Below are 22879 nucleotides of genomic sequence, written 5' to 3' on the forward strand. Positions count from 1 at the left end.
TACATGACACTTCATGTAAAATTACATCTAAGATCATGTAAATTTATGCCAATTGTCGCGTAATCGGTTAGAGTCCATGCTAGATTACACGATGTACAGCGGAAACTTACATGATGTAATTGTAATTTTACACGATGTGACGTGTAAATTTGCGACATTTCTGGCATTCCTTTCATATGCATGATTTTACGCTGAAATGTACATGGATTTTTCTTTCTGTGCATTTTTGCATGATTTCAGACTTAATTTTACATGACTTTATTTTTCAAACAATCAAATATTTTTATATTTTTGCATTTTTTTATGGGCTATTTCAACCAGCATCTGTGAAAATTTTGTTTGAATAAATAAACTTTTATATTGGAAATTTTGATTTTAGAAAATCAATTCTTATTTGGCCAGCACAGACCCTACATTTTGTTTTTGTTGAAAAATAACTAGTAAAATATGTTTTAATCATATCTTTTGCCATAGTGAGTTCAAGTACATTGTATCAAGGAGGTTTTACAAACATTTTTGTTTGAAATATCATTTTGCTTTGTTAGAGAACACTTGAAAAAATAAAAAAAATATTGCTCTTCAGGTATTATAAATTGTAATAAAAATGATACATTTCAGATTTACGAACGGTTAATCCCTATTTACTTAGATAGGCAACTTTAAATTTTGATTTGTTCATGTTTTACGTAAATATATGGATTTGTTTTTTGACCATTTTCAAATCGACCACGGCTGGAATCGGATTTTTAGTTTCAATACAAATTTGATATGCTTAAGTTTAAAATTTCAATTTGAATAAGTGATAGTCTGATCAATTATCATATCGTCGATGATAAATATATTTTTTAGATTTTTATTATACGCACTTTCTGACACAGAACTAATTTTGTAAAACAAAGTCGCTCAAAAATAATGCAATTTGTGCAAGACTGATAACAGATGCTTAAAAAAAATGTTATGTAATCAACACAACAATGCTTGAATTATTCGTTTAAAACTCGCAATCTTCTCTGATTACTATACAGTCGGGTATAGTAATCAAATGTGTGAAAATCAAATTTTTATCTTCACACGTCTTGGAAGGGCAGTATGGTGAAGTCGTGCCCACACTTTCTGGGACACCCTATATACTGGGTGAATGAGCTGATTCTAGGACATTCCATTCAGACACCATAGAACAGAGGTTTTCAGCATTACATTTATATTTATATACATTTTCGTTTATATAGATCACATTCTATTTTTATTTTTATAGATCTCAAAAGATCTGTTTTATTTGATTGAGCAAACTTTTTATTACAGGTTATTGCAAAATAGAACTCTATTTTTTTTCGTCAAATATTTCAAAATTTGTGGCTTTATTTGTTTTTTTTTTTTTCGTCAAATATTTCTAATGAAATAATAATCCAATTTTCCCAAGATTTGTACTTGGTCCACTCTGACTTAACGCCGACCAATTTGAACTTAAATTGAAAATATAATGTAACTTATTTGGTTGATCTAGCACTGTCATAATTTAATTCTAGGATTGACACATAAGTTATGCATGAATCAATTATATTTTTGAAACAGAAACATTTCGTAAAAGTTCGAGGCGAATGACTCTGTAGCAAGGATGGAAAAAATCGTCTCTAGCGACTAACAACATAGTATTTGAACGATCAGAGAGAGCCGTCGTTTTTGCAAAAGCATGATTGCAACACCTCATTACGCGCGTCTTGCCAAATTATTTTATTTGGTTATTTTCAATGACTGTAAACTACGTTAATAAGTGGATCTCATTCAAACAATTCTAAGGTAACAAGTAGATTTGTGTCTTACCGTTCCCATGTTCTAAACCACGACCGTACGCCTTTGGATGTGGAATTCAAAAGATTTCATGAACACTCACAATGAAAGCTGGCATTGGTCAGAGATCAGTAGTAAAGTATAAACGATTATATTTCAAAAGCATAGGGTAAAAGCACCGGTTTTGGCCAGCCTAAGAGAAAATGTCAATAAAAATTAAATTGGCCAATCGCATTGATTTCTCATGAGAGTGGCCAAATTAGGAGTGCCCTGGCCAAATTAGGTGTATGGGAGTTAAAATTATAAGGAAAATTAATTGTTTTTCTTATATTTTGAATCAATTTGGACGAGTAAATGAATGTAGCTCTATCATGTGATTGTGATCTTCAGAACACAAAAGGTTTCATGTTGATTGGCTATGTAAAACGGTGTATAATCTCCTATGGCTACAACTGGCGTATGGCCAAAACCGGTGCTTCTACCCTAATGAATTCAACAAAAAATAGTGTTTCAATTACCGAGTAATCAATTTGCAAAAAATAAATGTAAACCCAAAATACTGTACCATTTAATTCCACTAGATGTTGTATTCTTTGACTGATACGCGTATTCCGTTGAAGTATTGTTTCAAATAGGAAAACCGAACATAAGAAAAAAAAGGTAGCCTTGGTTATGGCAACACACCGGTATCCCAAGTATTGGAATATCTTCGGATTCAGATAACCAATGATCAAAATCGACACAGATTCTAAAAATAGAAGAGTTTTTGAGAACATGTGAATAAAATATTCAAAAATATTGAAGAGCTCAAAGTTTTTGTAATTTAAATAATGCACAACCCTTGATAATTATGTTATACTTAAAAGGTTATTTCAACAGAAATCACTAGACACTTAGAATAATTTAACTTGTACATGTGTAAGTTATAAATTCGCAGAAAAAATAAAAATTTTGATGATGTGGTGATTGCCAAATGAACTTTCATTGAAGAACAATTAAATACTGTTTTGGACTGTATGAAAGCCTTCTTAAGTTGAATTTTTGTGCCTCGCCATGAAAATTTGTTTGATTGTGCTTTATTCTAAATTAGCAGAAAAACTTTTTTTTTTTAGAAATTTTGACCTAATCACAAAGTTTCTACTAAACTTTAAACGTCATAGATATCAATCGATACATATTCAATGAAGTGGATATAAAAAGGACATCCACAAATAGAAATACACTGCTAGCGTTTTTAGTTTCAGGATAAATGAATAGCATTTTGACAGACAGAATAAGCATACTCGATATAAAGATATACAACACCCACACATTATGGGCACACTGTCTATATATCCACGACCAACGAGCACATCTATGAAAGTGGTATGCGTTTGGAATGAATGAATCTCGGTGGATGGTCGATGATGTTCACTACACAAGTGTACGGTTGTTTGCTTGCGCTGTTTGGGTCGCCATTCGAGTCGACCAAACCGTAAACGTCAGTCATTGATTGAGTGTTGAACCCAGGCTACACAGTTAGAAGCTGGGAGTGTTCTATGTTGTGACTCCGATAGCCGACTCCGGTCGGTGTGATATTCAATCTGCATAGCGATCATTGTGACCTATGGCGAAGAAGAGAATCTAATTTACCCAAAAAGAGAATGGTGATTTCAGTGAATAATCAATTCTAAACGCTATGCCCGTTACGTACATACGTATGAAGCTAGGCTGAGACATTTAACTCTTTACCTAGTCACTGGGCGCTTCAATGAATGGTATTCAGTGGCGACAGAAGGCAGTAGTTTTAATGAAATTTTTGGAATTGTGGTATTTATCGAGCGTATCAACGATATCTCCCTAGTATCATCGTCATCATCAGCAGACAATGGCAATGCAAGTCAGTCAAAAAGAATGGGGACGGGTTATGGAGAGGCATGAATCATTTAGCAGTTCGACGTCGTCGCAGCTAAAGTGCGAAATTCTCTTCATCCAAACGAAATTCTGAGCAGAATCAAGACTACGACCGTGCAGTTATACAGCTGTTCTTCGCGGCGCTGCTCGAGACAAGTGCGGATTGTACGACTTGATTGAAAAGAGCAGAGTCACAGAAAATCTCGGTTAACTAAGGGAAGACAACAATTTGCTTCGCTTTCTGCGTGAGAAGCCATTGCTTTATTGCTAGAATTGTTTCAATTATACTGGTTTGTAAGAAACACGCAAATAGAGTACCGTACATCGTGCACAAAGATTTCGTTACAGTGAGACTTATGAAAGTATATCGATAAAGAACTATCGTCGAAAAAACAAGTTGATGATGTTGAAGCTGCAAGATCGAAAGTCGATCGCAAGTAAGGCATCCACTCTATTTACGTTTTTGTTCTTAAAATAAACCTGGAATGTGAAGTCAAGGCCTTTGAACTAATCAAAGCTTCGCATCTCTTCCTTCCTCACACAGATCGGAACGAACCTGGACGGTTCTTCGGCGATGGAGTGAGCTTCAAGGCCAAACTGATTGGCATCCTGGAGGTCGGCGAAGCCAGAGGAGACCGTATGTGCCAGGAAGCACTGCAGGTAAGATCTATTTTTAGCAGTCGCTTCAGATGTGATGCGCTACACTACTGACTGTTCATACAGACATGAACGATGGACACTGACACTGCCTGCCTTTCGGATAATCAAACGGACAGCGCGCTCAAGTGAAATTGATCCAATTTAAATCAGTATAGTGTAGAGTAACTAACAACGCCAGTAGTATAAGGGAAGTGCATACGGACGAGACGGCGAGAAAAAGACTTCGCGCAACAACACAAAATAAATAAAACAGAGTTAATCAGAGTAATGCCGTCGGTTGCATCTACAATAGTCAACAACTGACTCACAGACAATCAGCCATAGATATGTTTATCGTAGTGACAATCAACTTATTTACGTTGAGCTGAAATATTATAGTGTTAAACAATAACAGATAACAATACAAAGGACTCAGAAGATCATAACCGCTAATTATGTTATAAAGACATCAGAAAAGTTAGATAATAATAACTAACGAGCCCTTAAAATATGTGATCATAAAATATTTAGACTTCAAAATTTCATAAATTGTACAAAGAAGACAATATGCCTTTTCGATAACTTACTTAGACGATGTACTTATCCGGTGTAAAATTCGAACCAATCGTACGTTTATCTGTGGTGGATAGTTGTGTAGGAAGTATACACCATGGATCAATGATCAAATACGAACGTGTAAAAGGTACATTAGCACTCGAATGAACGACTGGCGCCCAGCAGGAGATTTGCGTTGGTAATAAATCGACGCTTGATTGAATTCCGCTTAAATTGGTTGATTGTTATAAAACGAAAACAATTTTATTCGGCATTTGTTTACATTTTCCTGTGGTTCTGAAATTCTTTTACACAAACCAAAAAGGCATCCACTCGCGTTATTTATCATTTCTAGTCGAACAATAACATGACGTCAATCTTTATTAGGTATAACATTGTGCAAATAATGAACTCTAGTAACAGGGCCTTTTCTTTGTAGGATCTCAAAATGGCCATCCGAGCTGCAGGAGAGCACAAACAGAGAATCACGATACACGTTACTATCGATGGATTGCGATTGAGAGATGAGAAAACTGGGGTATGTATTATAGAAAACGAAATCAGTTGGCTACATCAAAAAAATTTCAACACAACACAAAATTTTGAAAAAAAAAAAGCTAGGTGCCGTAACTTTGGGTGAATTTGATCATTTTTCATGGCTTTTCAGATGCGTTGTCTATAATGTTGTCAGTTCCAAACAAATTAATGCGAGAAAAAAATACTAGAATATTCAGCTTCTGAGCAGTGGTCTATAAGAACTTGCACAATTAGTTGCTGAGAGCTTTCTTTACAATTTTCTGTTCTTTTGAAACATTTTTTCCATTTGAAACCATTGCGCAATTCAAAACTACTTAGATATTTTTCAAAACTTCAGATTTCAGCTAAAAATCTGCCTACATATTTAATCGAAAATCCACCAAGAAGCTTGCTAAATATCCTTCAAAAGTCTGTCATAAACTTCACCACTCACCAGGTCTCTGCTAAGAAACTTGTCATCAAAATTACTCATTCCGCTGTAATAAATAACCCGACATTTCTCCTAAGACTCTTCTATAAATTCAACTGATGTTTTCTTTTGGTATCCCTCTTGGGAAATAGTTCAAAGAAGTATTATAACACAGCGTAACAAAAATGATATTTTCGCGTGTCTCAAGGTGCATATCCAGAAGATTGGGGATTGCTGAATCTAATACCTTTCTCAACAATGCTCCTGCAAGTCACAATTTAGAGCTACCGGTCGCTAAAGTTGTATAAAACACTGCTTTATTTGCAGTTTGCGTGAAATTTAAAGTATGTTTTATCAAAAAAATTTGTAATCTAATGAACCAAGCATGAAAAATAGGACTTTAACTTTCATTTAAGGTATAATTTGATTGAAATTGCACGATTAAATAAAGGTTAAATCAACTTTTTCAACAGGCTTGCGGTCTCCATACAAAATTCTTCGTTAATATTACATGGCAAAATACAATACTTTTCTAAACAATAGAAAAATAATCATCAAACATCGTAAACATTATGAACGTTGTTTATAAGTATTGTTCTGAACATCAAGTTTGAATTCTGTGACAAATTAAGCAAACAAATTCTTTGGCAATGCCAAACAATGCAAATGAATTTTGTATGTTCAACAGCCAATATCTTAAAATCTACCACTAATTTCGGGATGAATTTATCTAAAATCTCTCCGGAAAGTAGCGAAATTTGGGGAAAGTGTGCCACCTTTAGCAAATCGTTCTATTTAGCCTCATGATGTTAGTTTCACATCTTTTCATAACCACTGTGTCATTTAAAAAGAAAATAATTTAAAAAGTATTAGTTTTGGAACTTCTCAAAAATTATCCAAAATAACCTATTCTTCGACACTATGGGGCAAGTGTGCCACCCATATGGGGCAAGACGGCCACAGAATGAACATCGCATGTAATTCTACTTGTAATGAAATTTTCTTTATTTCCAATTAATATTTCTTACAAAGCAGACGCTAATCGATGATTTACAAAATAATTTTATGTTAACCGTAATAAGGGGATGCTTTATAACAAGGTTCAAAACATGCGTAACTCCCTATTACTCAATTCGAATAACTAAAATTATTATTTTTGTCTCCATTCAATGCAATATATGTATTACCCTTATAATACGGCGAATATGTATAATATTAAACTAGATCAGCACTGAATAACGGTTAAATATCGATGTAGATATGTAAAACGGTACTTAATAAGCCGAAAAACATGTTATTATTGAATATTTTGAGAAAAAATCACTTTGGGGGGCAAAAATGTCAGTTATTCCCCTACTATACTTCAGAAACTACTACTGGTGCCTCATTCTGGTTTATTATTATAATTTTGTTGATGATGTTTACATTTTTATAAATTTCATTTCAACAATTTTTGTTTACCAAATAGCACACCAATGGCACACTTGCCCCAACAAGTATACATTTCAACCAAACTGGATCTCGTATGTAAAACTAAATACTTTTTTTGTTCAAATGCCACAATAACTTACACATTTGAATAGTTTCACGATGTACAGTAAGTTAGAAAAATCTGTTAATAATTTACCTTTCACCATGCTATTTAGAAACAACGATATCTTATAAAAATCCACTCAAATTTGGTTGTCTTTGCACAAGTCGATGTAAACACGTGAAAAATAGAGCAATCTTTATCATATTTCGATCATAGTATTGGGGATAGTAACTATAAGGGAACATATTGTTAAGCTCAAAGAGAAAATATATATTGTAGTTTTTATAAAAAGCAGGGGTGGCACACTTGCCCCAAAGTCCGCTAAGTGTGAAAAATTCCTTCGTCAATTTGTTATAGCATTGCATTCGGATTTTCCAGGATTTATTTAAAGAAAACTACCAATTTTCTCATTCGGTGGAAATAATTGAATTTCTGTTAGATATAAGGTGATTCCTTAGGAAATTGCATACATTTAGGCGTTTTCCGCGTTATTCTTGAAATTTTAACTTTTCATTATTTCTGTAAATATTGTATTGTTAAGAATTTGGCAAGCATATTCAGATTCAGAGAGCTCAAATGTATTATGTAGAGTTGATTTGAAAACTAACAATAATCGCATTGGCAAGTGATCAATTTCACCCCTAAATGAGATCCCCCATTTTTATTTTGGAGATATTTCTTAGCACTAAAATGACATTTGGTAGAAAATTTTGGGTACATGAGTCCATGAGGCTCACCTTCGTACTTGTTTTCCTGGATCCAGTTGTTTGGTATTGTAAACATTATAGAAAACAGAAAAGGAAAACCGTGAAAAATGATCAATTTCACCCGAAATTACGGTAGGGTCGATGTACCAATAGCCGCATAGCTAAGAACAAATATTCGTATAAAATCGAAAAATAACGCTAGCGTCATAATTTTTACATCATCTGAAAGCTTTTTACCTTGGTTTTGTGGGAAAAATATGAAAACTGAAAAAAATCATATGTTTGCATTTATTATCGCTTGTGCCACTATAGGAATACATGTGCCTATAGTAGCACTATTTCTAATTTCTGTTCCTATAGTAGCACTAGCATCACGGCGTTGGCAAAATACTAATCAAAACCGTATTTTTACAAAGCTTTTATATTTTTCCTTCAAAGTGTGGATCAAAAGCTTTCGTTTGATGTAAAAAAGTACTTAATTCATTAATTATTTCGTATAATAAAAAAAAGTTTCTCTCAGTAGTGCTACTATAGGAACATTAGGTTAACTATAGGCGCAAGGGAGCTCAAATTTTAAGCAAAACTATTATTTCGATCATTTTTTGAACAAAATCAAGCTGTGTATCAATGGTACTTAGATAAATATCTCTTGACCTTCATGTCAAAAAATATTTTGAAAAGATTCATAGCAAAACGGCCGTAAAAAGCCACTAGTGCGACTATAGGGGACTGTCCACTAAGGGAACACTGACCCTACTAGTTATTTGTCATAAATGGAAAATGCTGAATTCAAAACCATACCGGAGATATTCCGGGTTGTACTGAGGTCAAGACGGTGCCAAATTTTGGAAGGGTGATTTTTCTTATTGCAGTTACAACACCGAAGTTTTAATGTAAAACGTAAGATAATGATCGATTGTCATCATTTAAACATAATTTGAATTAGTAGACCGTTCCGGAACATCGTAGTTGGTTCCCACAAGTACCACTTTGGAGATATTTCCGTTTTATGTCCAACCGTGCGACATCTCCATCTTCGTGAATTCGAAAGGACATGTCAATTAAGGAGGAATAAGTTAAATATCAAAAGATTTCACCACTCCAGAGCACCTGAACAGGTTCCGCGAGGGCTTCTTTGGGTACATCTCCATTTTTGTCCAAAACATGACGTGCGACGTCTCATTTTTTGTGAATTAGAAAGAACATGGCAATAGAAGAAGAAACAGCTTAAGTTAAGAATCCATTCGAGATTTAATCTAGTATCCGCAAGGGTTTTACATACAAATAATCCATGCATTTTTTCTTTCTTATTTATTAGGCTTTAAACATAATTAGCCAGTTCATTCGCATCAATTCAAATGTTTTACTATTCTGTCAATAATCCAGTCAACTGTAAATATATTAACATTTTGATATCTTCTTTTTCGTTATCGTTAAAAGCTATTGACACGTTCATTCGAATGCTTTTAACCGTGCGTCGCCCAAAGGTATGTTTTGATCGTTAAATAGAAATTCTCCATGCAAGCCCTGGCGAAGCCAATGCTTGGTGATTTGGAGTGATCACATTAGTTATCACGGCATGTTTCGAACATAAATCGGAAATTTCATCAAAGAAGCTATGGCGGAACCTGTGCAAGGTGCTCTGAAACCGAAATTATCATTCGTTTATTGACATGTTCTATCGAATGGAACTGGAGTGGCCAAATCAGTTGAGAATAAACTAATTCTTTATTTATTACTGACTTCCCTCGAATTCATGAAGATTGACATGAAACAAAAATGTCCCCAAAGAGACCCTTGTGGAACCGGTGCCAGGAGTTCTAGAATGGCCACATGTAATCGTACCGAGTTTTTCTTCTTTTACTGGTTCTCCCGAATTCACGGAGTAGCAACTACGAATTGTACGGTCATCTATGCTTATGCTTATGCTTATGCTTATGCTTTTACTGACATGTTCTCCCGAATTCATGAAGATTGCGACGTCGCACGGTATGTTTTGGACATAAAACGGAAATGTAGTGAAATGAAGTTTCTGAACAAAATATGAAAAATACGGTGCGAATCCCACATACAAATCTGGTGAATTTTCTACAGCGGGGCTAGTAGTGACTGAATGCCTTTTAAAATAAAAATCTTATGCTTGAAAAAAGAGAAAAAAAAACTGGAACAAAAAAGAGACTACACGGAACCAAGAAAACAAAAGTAATATAAATAGGAATCAGGTGATCATATTACGGGCAGTTTCGAATTCTGAACACCAGCGTTACCAACCTTCCAGATTTATTTTCCACGAATTTGCAAGGTTTTGTAATTAATTTGTATGGTTCTCTATCCACAACATAGGAAATCCAGACAAAATTTCCAAAATTTTCCAAATCTTTGAAAAAATGACTTGGCATCTCTACCGGACACTCTAATTTGCATGGGAAACATTTCACACGAAACGTTTAAATTTTTGCCGTTCAATAGTTCTCACTTCAGAGGCTGGTTTTCATAAGCATTTTCCATAGATATCAATGCTACTTTATAATGCCCAACTGCCTGAGGCGTCTCTTTAGTGGTTTGATAATTCCAATTGATGATCTGACTTTTATTTTTGTGAGCTGTCCGGAATTTGAATCAAAGTGTCCGGAATATGAGACAAATGTAAGGAAGCGTCCGGAATAAGAATCATGAGAAGTTCACATACCGTTTTGATTCATATTACGGACAGCTTCAAATTTCGGACACTCTACTTTGTATGGAGACAGCGAGGATAGGCCTGACCATCAATTCTACCAAGACGAAGTACATGGTTGCAGGTAGAGATAGAGTCAGGCATGGTGGTGTAAGTGCTGAGGTAGTGTTTGATGGGGATGTGTTTGAAGTTGTTGAAGAATTTGCTTACCTTGGAACACTTGTGACATGTGACAACGACGTTTCCCGCGAAGTGAAAAGACGTGTTGCGGCTGCGAATAGGGCCTTTTACGGACTACGTAACCAGCTTAGGTCCCGCAGCTTGCAAACCGAAACTAAATTCGCCCTGTATAAAACATTGATTCTCCCGGTGGCTCTCTACGGGCACGAAGCGTGGACGTTGAAAGAGTCAGACCGGAAAGCTCTCGGTGTTTTCGAGCGTAAAGTGCTGCGGACAATACTCGGTGGGAAACTTGAAAATGGTGTGTGGCGCAGACGCATGAATCACGAGTTGTATCAAGTGTACAAAGATGCGAATATTATCAATCGTGTAAAATACGGCAGACTTCAGTGGGCTGGTCACTTAGTGCGAATGTCGGAAGAAAGAATTGCGAAAATAATATTCAGCAGGGAACCAGGTAGAGGCCAGCGGCTTCGGGGAAGACCACGAATACGCTGGCTGTACGCAGTGGAAGAGGACCTGGTGACCCTAAACTTTCGGGGCAACTGGAGAAGTTTCGCCCAAGACCGACGAAGATGGAGCTCTACAATACGCCCGGCAATGGCGTGATGCTACGCTGTAGCCATCAAGGTATCAAGGTATCAGGTACTTTGTATGGGAAACATTTCACGCGAAATGTTTCAATTTTTGCTGTTCAAAAGTTCTCAATTTCAAGGCTCGTTTTAGTAAACTTTTTCCATAAATATCTTTGAAAATTTATAATGCGCAAGTACCTTAGATGGCTCTTTGGTGGTTTAACGATTTCGATTGATGATTTGACTGTTCCATTAATGATTATCATGAGCTGTCCGGAATTCGATTCAAAGTGTCCGGAATATGAGGCAAAAGTGAGGAAGCGTCCGGAATAAGAATCATGAAAAGGCCACACATTTTGATTTATTGAAAATTATTGAAGTTGAGGAAGCGTATTCTTCACCCACTGTTTGAAAGTAAAGTGCTTCCGACGCTCAATAGCGCTAAGGAATCATACAGAATGTATTTTGTATGCTCTATGCTGGGTTATATTTCCCTGAGTCCTTAAGTATCCGTAATATGAATCAAAACGGTATTTATTGAAGCGGTTCAAAAGTTATGATTTCATAAAAAAAATATTTTTTTTGCAAAAACGCGATTTTTCTGATCACCCTATTACGGAAATTATCACCCTATTCAAAAATCCAAAAACACGTTTATCCTTATTTCGGATAAGGAACAAGAAAGCAAATTTTCACGGAATTCGGTGACCCACTAGATCGGTTTTTCATTTAATGGCTGAATATGCATTTTTTAAGATTTTTTCAGAAATACCTTCAAGGACTATTCTTAAAATGCTGGAGTTTATTTAGTTATTCTTAATTGATTTTGCAACGATTCCATTCATGATATCCGTTTAGGACATGTTCAAGCAATAATTTTATTATTAACACACCGAGGACGAAGCCTCAAAATCAGTTGGAACGCTAAATTCAACCCACTATATCTCAGCTGTCCTAAGTCCGATTTACAAAATTTTGGCACCTACAGAAATGTATGGGCTTCTAGATTCATGTCAGATTTTTGAAATATTTTTGGAAACTACTGTTTAATTTGTAGTACTTAAAACACCGGAGCAAGTCCTAAAAAAAATTCTAACCGCGAGTAATTTGTAGATAACTTAGAATTTATCGCGATAACCTATAGATTTTTTTATTGTATGATGATCGTTTTAGTGTAACCAAACAATTGGCATTGAATTTTTGATTATTAGCTGTTCAAAGAACTACAATATATTCACAAAACTACGTAGAATACAGAAAAAGTGCATTTTCAACTATAACTTGAAATTTATCGCGATGACCCAAACATTTTATGATCTTAAAATATACTCATATTTAAGGCCATCAAATTTGCAGAATACTGATAAAAAATTTCTGTTGGAAAAACTACAATATTTTCACAAAATATTGAAAAATACAGGAAAATACAGGTTTTCTACAGTAATTTCTTATTTATCGCAATGACTCATCAGTTTTATAATTTTAAACTCTTTGTATGTTCATGAGAAACAAATTTCCTGAACATCGTTGATCGCTGTTTGTTTAAAGAACTACAATATATTCAAAAAACTGCGTAGAATACAGAAAAAAAATACATTTTCAACAATAACTTGAAATTTATTGCGATAACCCAAACATTTTATGATCTTAAAATATACTCATATTTAAAGCCATCAAATTTGCAGAACACTGATAATGAATTTCTGTTGGAAAAACTACAATATTTTCACAAAATAGTGAAAAATTCAGGAAAATACAGATTTTCTACAGTAATTTCATATTTATCGCAATAACTCATCAGTTTTGTAATTTTAAACTCTTTGTATGTTCATGAGAAACAAATTTCCTGAACATCGTTGATCGCTGTTTGTTCAAAGAACTACAATATATTCACAAAACTGCGTAGAATACAGAAAAAAATACATTTTCAATAAAAACATGAAATTAATTGCGATGACCCAAACATTTTATGATCTTAAAATATACTCATATTTAAAGCCATCAAATTTGCAGAACACTGATAATGAATTGCTGTTGGAAAAACTACAATATTTTCACAAAATAGTGAAAAAATCACGAAAATATATAGGTTTTCTACAGTAATTTCTTATTTATCGCAATGACTCATCAGTTTTATAATTTTTAATTCTTCGTATGTTCATGAGAAACAAATTTCCTGAACATCATTGATCGCTGTTTGTTCAAAGAACTACAATATATTCACAAAACTGCGTAGAATACAGAAAAAAAAAAATTTCAACTATAACTTGAAATTTATCGCGATGACCCAAACATTTTATGATCTAAAATAGACTCATATTTAAAGCCATCAAATTTGCAGAACACTGATAATGAATTTCTGTTGGAAAAACTACAATATTTTCACAAAATAGTGAAAAATTCGGGAAAATACAGATTTTCTACAGTAATTTCATATTTATCACAATAACTCATCAGTTTTGTAGTTTTAAACTCTTTGTATGTTCATGAGAAACAAATTTCCTGAACATCGTTGATCGCTGTTTGTTTAAAGAACTACAATATATTCACAAAACTGCGTAGAATACAGAAAAAATACATTTTCAATAAAAACATGAAATTTATTGCGATGACCCAAACATTTTATGATCTTAAAATATACTCATATTTAAAGCCATCAAATTTGCAGAACACTGATAATGAATTTCTGTTGGAAAAACTACAATATTTTCACAAAATAGTAAAAAAAATCACGAAAATATATAGGTTGTCTACAGTAATTTCATATTTATCGCAATGACTCATCAGTTTTATAATTTTTAATTCTTCGTATGTTCATGAGAAACAAATTTCCTGAACATCGTTGATCGCTGTTTGTTCAAAGAACTACAATATATTCACAAAACTGCGTAGAATACAGAAAACATACATTTTCAATTATAACTTGAAATTCATCGCGATGACCCAAACATTTTATGATCTTAAAATAGACTCATATTTAGGATCATCAAATTTCCAGAACATTGATAATGAATTTCTGTTGGAAAAACTACAATATTTTCACAAAATAGTGAAAAATTCAGGAAAATACAGATTTTCTACAGTAATTTCATATTTATCGCAATGACTCATCAGTTTTGTAATTTTTAACTCTTCTTTATATGTTCATGAGAAACAAATTTCCTGAACTTAGTTGATCGCTGTTTGTTCAAAGAACTACAATACTTTCACAAAATTTTGTATAATACAGAAAATTCTGAAATTTCTTCTGCAATTTATTGATTGTCTCTAGACCTTATCAATTTAAAGTTATTGTTAGATATAAAAATAAACATATTTTAAAACATTTTTTATGTTTTCAAAGAACTACAACATTTTTACAAAACTGTGAATAATACAGGAGAAATACGATCCTAACAACAGTTTGATTTTTTTTTTGCAATGATCCATGGGTTTTGTGATTTTAAAATATTCTCATATATTGGGTTGTCAAGTTTGCACAACATGATCGATTAAATTTTATTGAAAGAACTACAATATTTTCACAAATTACCGTATAATACAAAAATATTCTGTTGCTACCGAAGTTTGAACATTTTATCATCTGTATTATTTTCTAAATTGTTGTACATTTTCAAGAAAAATAAGTGTGCTCGAAAATCATGTATATTATGGAAACATTTAAAATTTCTCCTGTAATTTTGAAATTGCCGCATTAGCTTATAATCTCCACAGATTAAAATTTTTCAGATTCACTTATAAATTGACAGAACGTATCAAAACACAACAAACGTTGAATGACAAAACGTCGAAAGGAATAACGCATCGAAAAGAAGAAAATATCGAATTATTTATTCTTTCGGAAGAGAATAATTCTTCCAAGATCATTTCGTTCTTTTCCAATTCCCACCTTTCGACGTTTTGTCAGCCAACTGCAAATCACTGATTGCCTCCAGACCATATCATTTTAAGGGTTTGGAGTATACTCATATATAAAAGTAAATATATCTACAGAACTAAAACATATACACAAAACTGTGGAAAATACCAGAAAAGTTAGATCGTAATAACAGCCTGCAATTGACCACAATGTTCCATGGATTTTATTATTTGAAAATGTTAAATAAAATGTTATCATTTAGAGTTGGCTAGCTCGTGTAAATTAATCGATGAAGTTTCGTTAGAAAACTTCAATATTTTCACAAAATACCATGTAATGCAAGAATATACTATTGCTGCTCTTGTTTCATATTTATCAAGATGACTAATTGATTTTATTTTTCAAAACCGTTATTAAGTTTTGAAAAAAAAAACAAACTTTCTCAACACTTATAATGGCTATTTGCTCTAAGAACTACAATATTTTCACAAAATCACAAATAATACAGAACAGTCTCTGACTATGGTTGCGTTTTCATAGTAGTTGTGTTTACGATTTGAAATTTTCTCAACGTAATATATATAAAAAATAGAGCAGTTATAAATTCTGTTTTAAAGCACGACAAGCAGTTTACAAAATTGGTTATATAACAATTTCTATTTATTGATAATATTTGCACAAATCATATGTAATTATTATTATTTGTTATAATAGAAAATATCAGATTTCCGTTGCAGTATAAAAATTGTGACAAAGAGTTACCATTTTCATGATTTTATTATAGTTTTTCATATCATAATTAACTGAGCAATTTTTATAGTTTCTCCAAAGCATTAAACCATTCTCAAAAAATTGTAAATAATACAGAAAAAATACCTTCAACAATCTTACTTCATATTTACCGCAACGACCCATAGATTTTGTGGTTTTAAACTATTCTCATATTTGAGACTTACAACTACATGTTGTAGCTAATCCATTATTGTTGCAATGACATCATTTTTCAATTTACTAATAATAACGCAATTAATGATATTTTACTTACATGGATGACGGTGTTAAAAAAAGTGGATCGCTTCAACCCTAGTTTATCCTTATTTGTAGATTCATGTGCGGTTATAGAAATGTGCTTGGAATCTATAGTTTGATTTGTAGTACTACAAACACTGGAGCTAATCTATAAAAAATAGCGTTTGTTTGTACATAACTTGAAACTTATCTAACAATGAAGTTCGAATTAATATTACCTAACATTCTTCATTGTAATTTGTACATTTAACGAATCACAACATATATAATAAACTGCGTAGCATATGGCAGAAAAAAATAGTTTGTTATTACCCATGAATTTTACAATTTATAAATTTTCTCATATCTAGTGTAGTTTGATATTCATTGCGATGACGCATTATGACAAAATTTTAAAAATCACAAAATCCATGTATCATTCCAATAAATTTCAAACTGTTGTTAGGATCGTAATTTCCCTGAATTATTCATAGTTTTGTGACACTGTTGTAGTTCTTTAAAAAACATCAAACATGTTCTGTAAATATATTTATTTTTATAACTTAAAATACTTCAAATCTTTTAATTGATCTAGAGGCAATCAATAAATTGCTGAAGAAATTCTAGAATTTTCTGTATTATACAAGATTTTGTGAATATATTGTAGTTCTTTGAACAAGCAGCTATCAACGATATTCAGCAAATTTGTTTCTCATGAACATACGAAGAGTTTAAAATTATAAAACTGATGAATCATTGCGATAAATAAGAAATTTCTGTAGAAAACCTGTATTTTCCTGTATTTTTCACTGTTTTGTGAAAATATTGTAGTTTTCCGTACACAAATTTACTATCAGTGTTCTGCATATTTGATGGCCTTAAATATGAGTCAAGTTATAGTTGAAAATGTATTTTTTCTGTACTCTACGCAGTTTTGTGAATATATTGCAGTTATTTGAATGGCTAACAATCAAAAATTCAATGCCAATTGTTTGGTTACGCTAATACAATCATCATACAATAAAAAATCTAGAGGTTATCGTGATAAATTTCAAGTTGTGTACAGGCATTGCCAAAATTTCGTTTTTTTTTTTCAGAGATTTGCCCGGTGTTTTAAGTACTACAAATCAAACAGTAGTTTCCAAAAATATTTCAAAAATCTGACATGAATCTAGAAGTCCATACATTTCTGTAGGTGCCAAAATTTTATAAATCGGACTTAGGACAGCCAAGATATAGTGGGTTGAATTTAGCGTTCCAACTGATTTTGAGGCTTCGTCGTCCGTGTAAGTGACGAATATCTTAGGCGGACAAGTGATATGAGAATATTTTAAAATCACAAAACCCATGGATCATTGCAAAAAAAAATTCTAACTGTTGTTAGGATCGTATTTCTTTCTCCTGTATTATGCGCAGTTTTGTGAAAATGTTGTAGTTCTTTGAAAAACATAACAAATGTTTTAAAATATGTTTATTTTTATATCTAACAATTGAAGCATTGTCTTTAAATTGATAAGGTCCTTAATTTTTCACTATTTTGTGAAAATATTGTAGTTTTTCCAACAGAAATCCATTATCAGTATTCTGAAAATTTGATGGACTTAAGCATGAGTCTATTTTAAGATCATAAAATGTTTGGGTAATCGCGATAAATTTCAAGTTATAATTGAAAACGTATTTTTTTTCTGTATTCTACGCAGTTTTGTGAATATATTGTAGTTCTCTAAACAAACAGCGATCAACGATGTTCAGGAAATTTGTTTCTCATGAACATACAAAGAGTTTAAAATGTAAAACTGATGAGTCATTGCGATAAATATGAAATTACTGTAGAAAACCTGTATTTTCCTGTATTTTTCACTATTTTGTGAAAATATTGTAGTTTTTCCAACAGAAATTCATTATCAGTTTTCTGCAAATTTGATGGCTTTAAATATGAGTCTATTTTAAGAACATAAAATGTTTGGGTCATCGCGATAAATTTCAAGTTATTATTGAAAATGCATTTTTTCTGTATTCTACGCAGTTTTGTGAATATATTGTAGTTCTTTGAACAAACAGCGATCAACGATGTTCAGCAAATTTGTTTCTCATGAACATACGAAGAATTTAAAATTATAAAACTGATGAGTCATTGCGATATATATGAAATTACTGTAGAAAACCTGTATTTTCCTGATTTTTTCACTATTTTGTGAAAATATTGTAGTTTTTCCAACAGAAATTCATTATCAGTGTTCTGAAAATTTGATGGATTTAAGTATGAGTCTATTTTAAGATCATAAAATGTTTGGGTCATCGCGATAAATTTCAAGTTATTATTGAAAATGCATTTTTTCTGTATTCTACGCAGTTTTGTGAATATATTGTAGTTCTTTGAACAAACAGCGATCAACGATGTTCTGGAAATTTGTTTCTCATGAACATACGAAGAATTTAAAATTATAAAACTGATGAGTCATTGCGATATATATGAAATTACTGTAGAAAACCTGTATTTTCCTGATTTTTTCACTATTTTGTGAAAGTATTGTAGTTTTTCCAACAGAAATTCATTATCAGTGTTCTGAAAATTTGATGGATTTAAGTATGAGTCTATTTTAAGATCATAAAATGTTTGGGTCATCGCGATAAATTTCAAGTTATAATTGAAAATGTATTTTTTCTGTATTCTACGCAGTTTTGTGAATATATTGTAGTTATTTAAACAAGCAGCGATCAACGGTGTTCAGGAAATTTGTTTCTCATGAACATACAAAGAGTTTAAAATTATAAAACTGATGAGTCATTGCGATAAATAAGAAATTACTGTAGAAAACCTGTATTTTCCTGTATTTTTAAATATTTTGTGAAAATATTGTAGTTTTTCCAACAGAAATTTACTATCAGTATTCTGCAAATTTGATGGCCTTAAATATGAGTATATTTTAAGATCATAAAATGTTTGGGTCATCGCGATAAATTTCAAGTTATAGTTGAAAATGCATTTTTTCTGTATTCTACGTAGTTTTGTGAATATATTGTAGTTCTTTGAACAGCTAACAATCAAAAATTCAATGCCAATTGTTTGGTTACACTAAAACGATCATCATACAATAAAAAAATCTATAGGTTATCGCGATAAATTCTAAGTTATCTACAAATTACTGGCGGTTAGAATTTTTTTTAGGACTTGCTCCGGTGTTTTAAGTACTACAAACCAAACAGTAGTTTCCAAAAATATTTCAAAAATCTGACATGAATCTAGAAGCCCATACATTTCTGTAGGTGCCAAAATTTTGTAAATCGGACTTAGGACAGCTGAGATATAGTGGGTTGAATTTAGCGTTCCAACTGATTTTGAGGCTTCGTCGTCCGTGTAAGTGACGAATATCTTAGGCGGAGTGTTAAATAATTTCTTGAGAGATGCCTCCAGTATTTGTCTTTCACACAGCAACAATTTGTGAATATTAAGCAGCACGCAATTTGGACATCGACGGAAAATTGTGGCAGGCATTTGAAAATTACAAGCGTTAGCCAACAGCTGAAGCATATATGACCATCTGTCAACCAATCAGGGCCCTTCCGACTATATTTCAGTTAAATCCGCTAGAAATTTACATGAATCTGCCACAAAACAAACCCAGCCACGCTCAACAATCACGCGACCGAGAGAACGCTCCGCATTGTTGACTGCTCTTTCAATCACTTCTCGAAGAAACCGCCAACCGTCGAAGCGATTCTGTGATACACTCAGTTTACGCAGAACGTGTTCAACTTTCGTCAGCCACCTACTAAGGCGGTAAAACAGCCGAGAGAGCTCGGTCGTGTAGTTAATGCTCCAGATAGTTCAAATCCCGTTTATTTTTTTTTTTTTTTTTGAGGCACTCCGTGCTCGTGGCCACTACTGTGCCGGAATCAGTTTATCTGTATCTTCCTTACCGATACAGTTCTATTTTTAACTAATCTATATTTACATCTGCTTTCACTCTCTTCTGCTCTTTTGCTCTCACACCGTGCAGGTAGGAGAGTGCTCTGCTGTTGGTCCATTCGATTTCCATAAGCCATAGTCCATTTTGCTCTCGCGGTGGTTCGTTTTGCCGTGTTCCTGAGTCGTTTGAGGCTAGCTGCCTGCGAAGTGGGTCAGTTTGTCTCAGTCACCATCTGAAACTGACGGAGGATGGATGTGCTCCCCTCCTAAGCACGGTCCTCCGTGTGGCGTCTTCTGGTGGCTGGACGGGTTATTTTTTGGAGGGGCTGGGAATTGAATCCATGACCTTCCGCTTATGAAGGGGAAGCGTAACCTCAAGGCTACGGACCCCCCCTAAATCCCGTTTAGAACTTTTTTTATATATTCATCTAGTTTTGTAGCTAATTATAGCTCATTTTCAAACCAACAGCAATGTAATTTTAAGATCGCACGGAGTCCTTTTGTTACATTCGACTCGCTATAATTTTACAGATTTCGTTCGTACTGTGCAGTTTATCCAAGATTCCAACCAAGAGTTTCTTTAATAATAACTTTAGAAATTACTGCAAAAATTCTTGCTATGTTTTCTTTAGAAAATTCACCAGTTTTTTTTTTTTTTATTTCAGAAATTTACTCAAGCGCCAGAATTCTGTTACAAATGAAGTTTTCAAGGATATTTTCTGAACAAAAATAAAAGTGGAAAGTATCCCTAAAATAAATCATATGGTAATCTCTGATTAGAATTATTAGTTCTGATCTGATAGTTCTGATAGATCTGATAGATGAATCTGATTAGTTCGGTAGAAACTTCTGATAAATTCTTGCGAGGCTTTCAGAAAAACTCCCTTTTTAGGAAGTTTTCGAGGTATATTTCCCCACGCCGTGGAGCTGGGAGCGAATCCCATCCCCGAGATAGTCACTAAAAATTTCAGTAGGAAGTAAAGCCGTTGGTCCCGAGATGAACCCAGGCTAAAAATCTCAAAGTCTTCGAGGTTTATCTCTTGATGAATTGCTAAGATAATTATTGGAATATAATCAATTGAATCCCTGGAAAAAATCCTGGAGAAATTCTATGATAAGCATTGAACAGAATCTCTGAAGAAACTTGTGTAGAAATGTTCAGAATAATTACTGGTGTGAAACCTCATATGGAATTTAGAAGAATCCATGGAAGTTTTGCTTGAAAAATTACTTGAGAATCTTTTGGATGAACTGCAGGAGTAATTCGTGGATGAAATGTTGGAGAAATTTCTTGATAAATTTCTGAAGAAACTTATTGATAAATAACCGGTTAAATTTATTGAGGAATCCGTGAAAGAGTGTTTGATAAAATTTCTGTAAAACTTCCTGGAAGAATTTTAGGGAAATTCCGTAGATAAATCATAGATGAATGTAGAAATAGCAGGATGAATAACTGGAGAAATCTGCACACGAGCTCGTTGGGGAATTCAAACAGGGATTCCATGGCCATGCATGGGATTCCTAGAAAACCCTAAAACGAATTTCTTCAAAACCCTGAATTATACGCTATGGGATTTTTTTCTGGAAGGACTTCCTTCTTCTTCTTCTTTCTGGCGTTACGTCCCAACTGGGACAAAGCCTGCTTCTCAGCAGTTATTAACTGAGTGCTTTCTATGCCAATTGACCATTTTTGCATGTGTATATCGTGTGGCAGGTACGAAGATACTCTATGCCCTGGGAAGTCGAGAAAATTTCCAACTCGAGAAAATCCTCGACCGGTGGGATTCGAACCCACGACCCTCAGCTTGGTCTTGCTGAATAGCTGCGCGTTTATCGCTACGGCTATCTGGGCCCCTTAGAACTTCGTTATGAATCTTTAGAAGAGGATAGAGTAACTACTGAATTTTTCCATTTTTCGATAGAAAACTAAAATTGGTGGAAAGACAGAAACTGGACAGAAAAGCAAAATTTTCAAAGCAATTCCTGTACATTTTCATGGTTAGTATTTTGAATTTTAATTCACTGCAACAAAGAAAAATGGTGACTTTAGAAACCATTTTTGCTGAAAAGGGGACTTTAGAGACCTTTAATTAAAAATAGAGACTTGCATTAAAATAAAGAAAAAGTCTAAGGGAGATTCCTAGATGCATTGCTAGAGCGATTCCATGAAGAATACCTTATGTAATTCCAAAAGAGGACTCGAGAAGCAATCCCTGTAGCACTATTTTCAGAAATATCATTTGAAGAGTTTTCATAGGACTCCTTGTCTAAAGGAACCTTTGGAGGAACTCCTAGAGAAATTGTTGGACATTTCTGTATGAACTTTGCCGGAAATCTTATTGAAATTGTTGAATATTTTTTTTAGGAAAAAGCTTGTAATCAGGGTAAAACCTAGTCTTCTTCTTTCTGGCTAACGTTCCAACTGGGACAAAGCCTGCTGTGTTTTTAAAAGTACTTATTAATTGAGACCTTTCTATGTCATTTGACCATTTTTATATACACTTAATTTCCTGGGAAGTCGAGAAAATTTCCATTACGAAAAGATCCTCCACCGGCGGGATTCGAACGCACGAACCTCAGCTTGGTCATGTTAAATTGCTGCGCGTTT

The 22879-nt window shown here is 33.4% G+C and overlaps 1 protein-coding gene across 5 annotated transcripts in view; it reads left to right on the forward strand.

The window, feature by feature from the left end:
- The window catches only part of LOC5570290 (protein disabled), a 57659-nt gene that overhangs the window by 11378 nt on the left and 23402 nt on the right, over window positions 1–22879 (forward strand). For 3 of the 5 annotated variants that reach the window (XM_021843298.1, XM_021843297.1, XM_021843299.1), the window contains exons 3-4: window positions 4226–4341; window positions 5315–5413. In XM_021843298.1, coding sequence (XP_021698990.1) covers window positions 4226–4341; window positions 5315–5413 — 215 coding nt within the window. Of the gene's footprint in view, window positions 1–3262; window positions 4119–4225; window positions 4342–4954; window positions 5263–5314; window positions 5414–22879 lie in introns of those variants that run through there. The other 2 variants (XM_021843300.1, XM_021843301.1) reach the window with 2 other exon arrangements.

This window comes from Aedes aegypti, chromosome 2, assembly GCF_002204515.2.
Source record: "Aedes aegypti strain LVP_AGWG chromosome 2, AaegL5.0 Primary Assembly, whole genome shotgun sequence".
Lineage (NCBI taxonomy): Eukaryota > Metazoa > Arthropoda > Insecta > Diptera > Culicidae > Aedes > Aedes aegypti.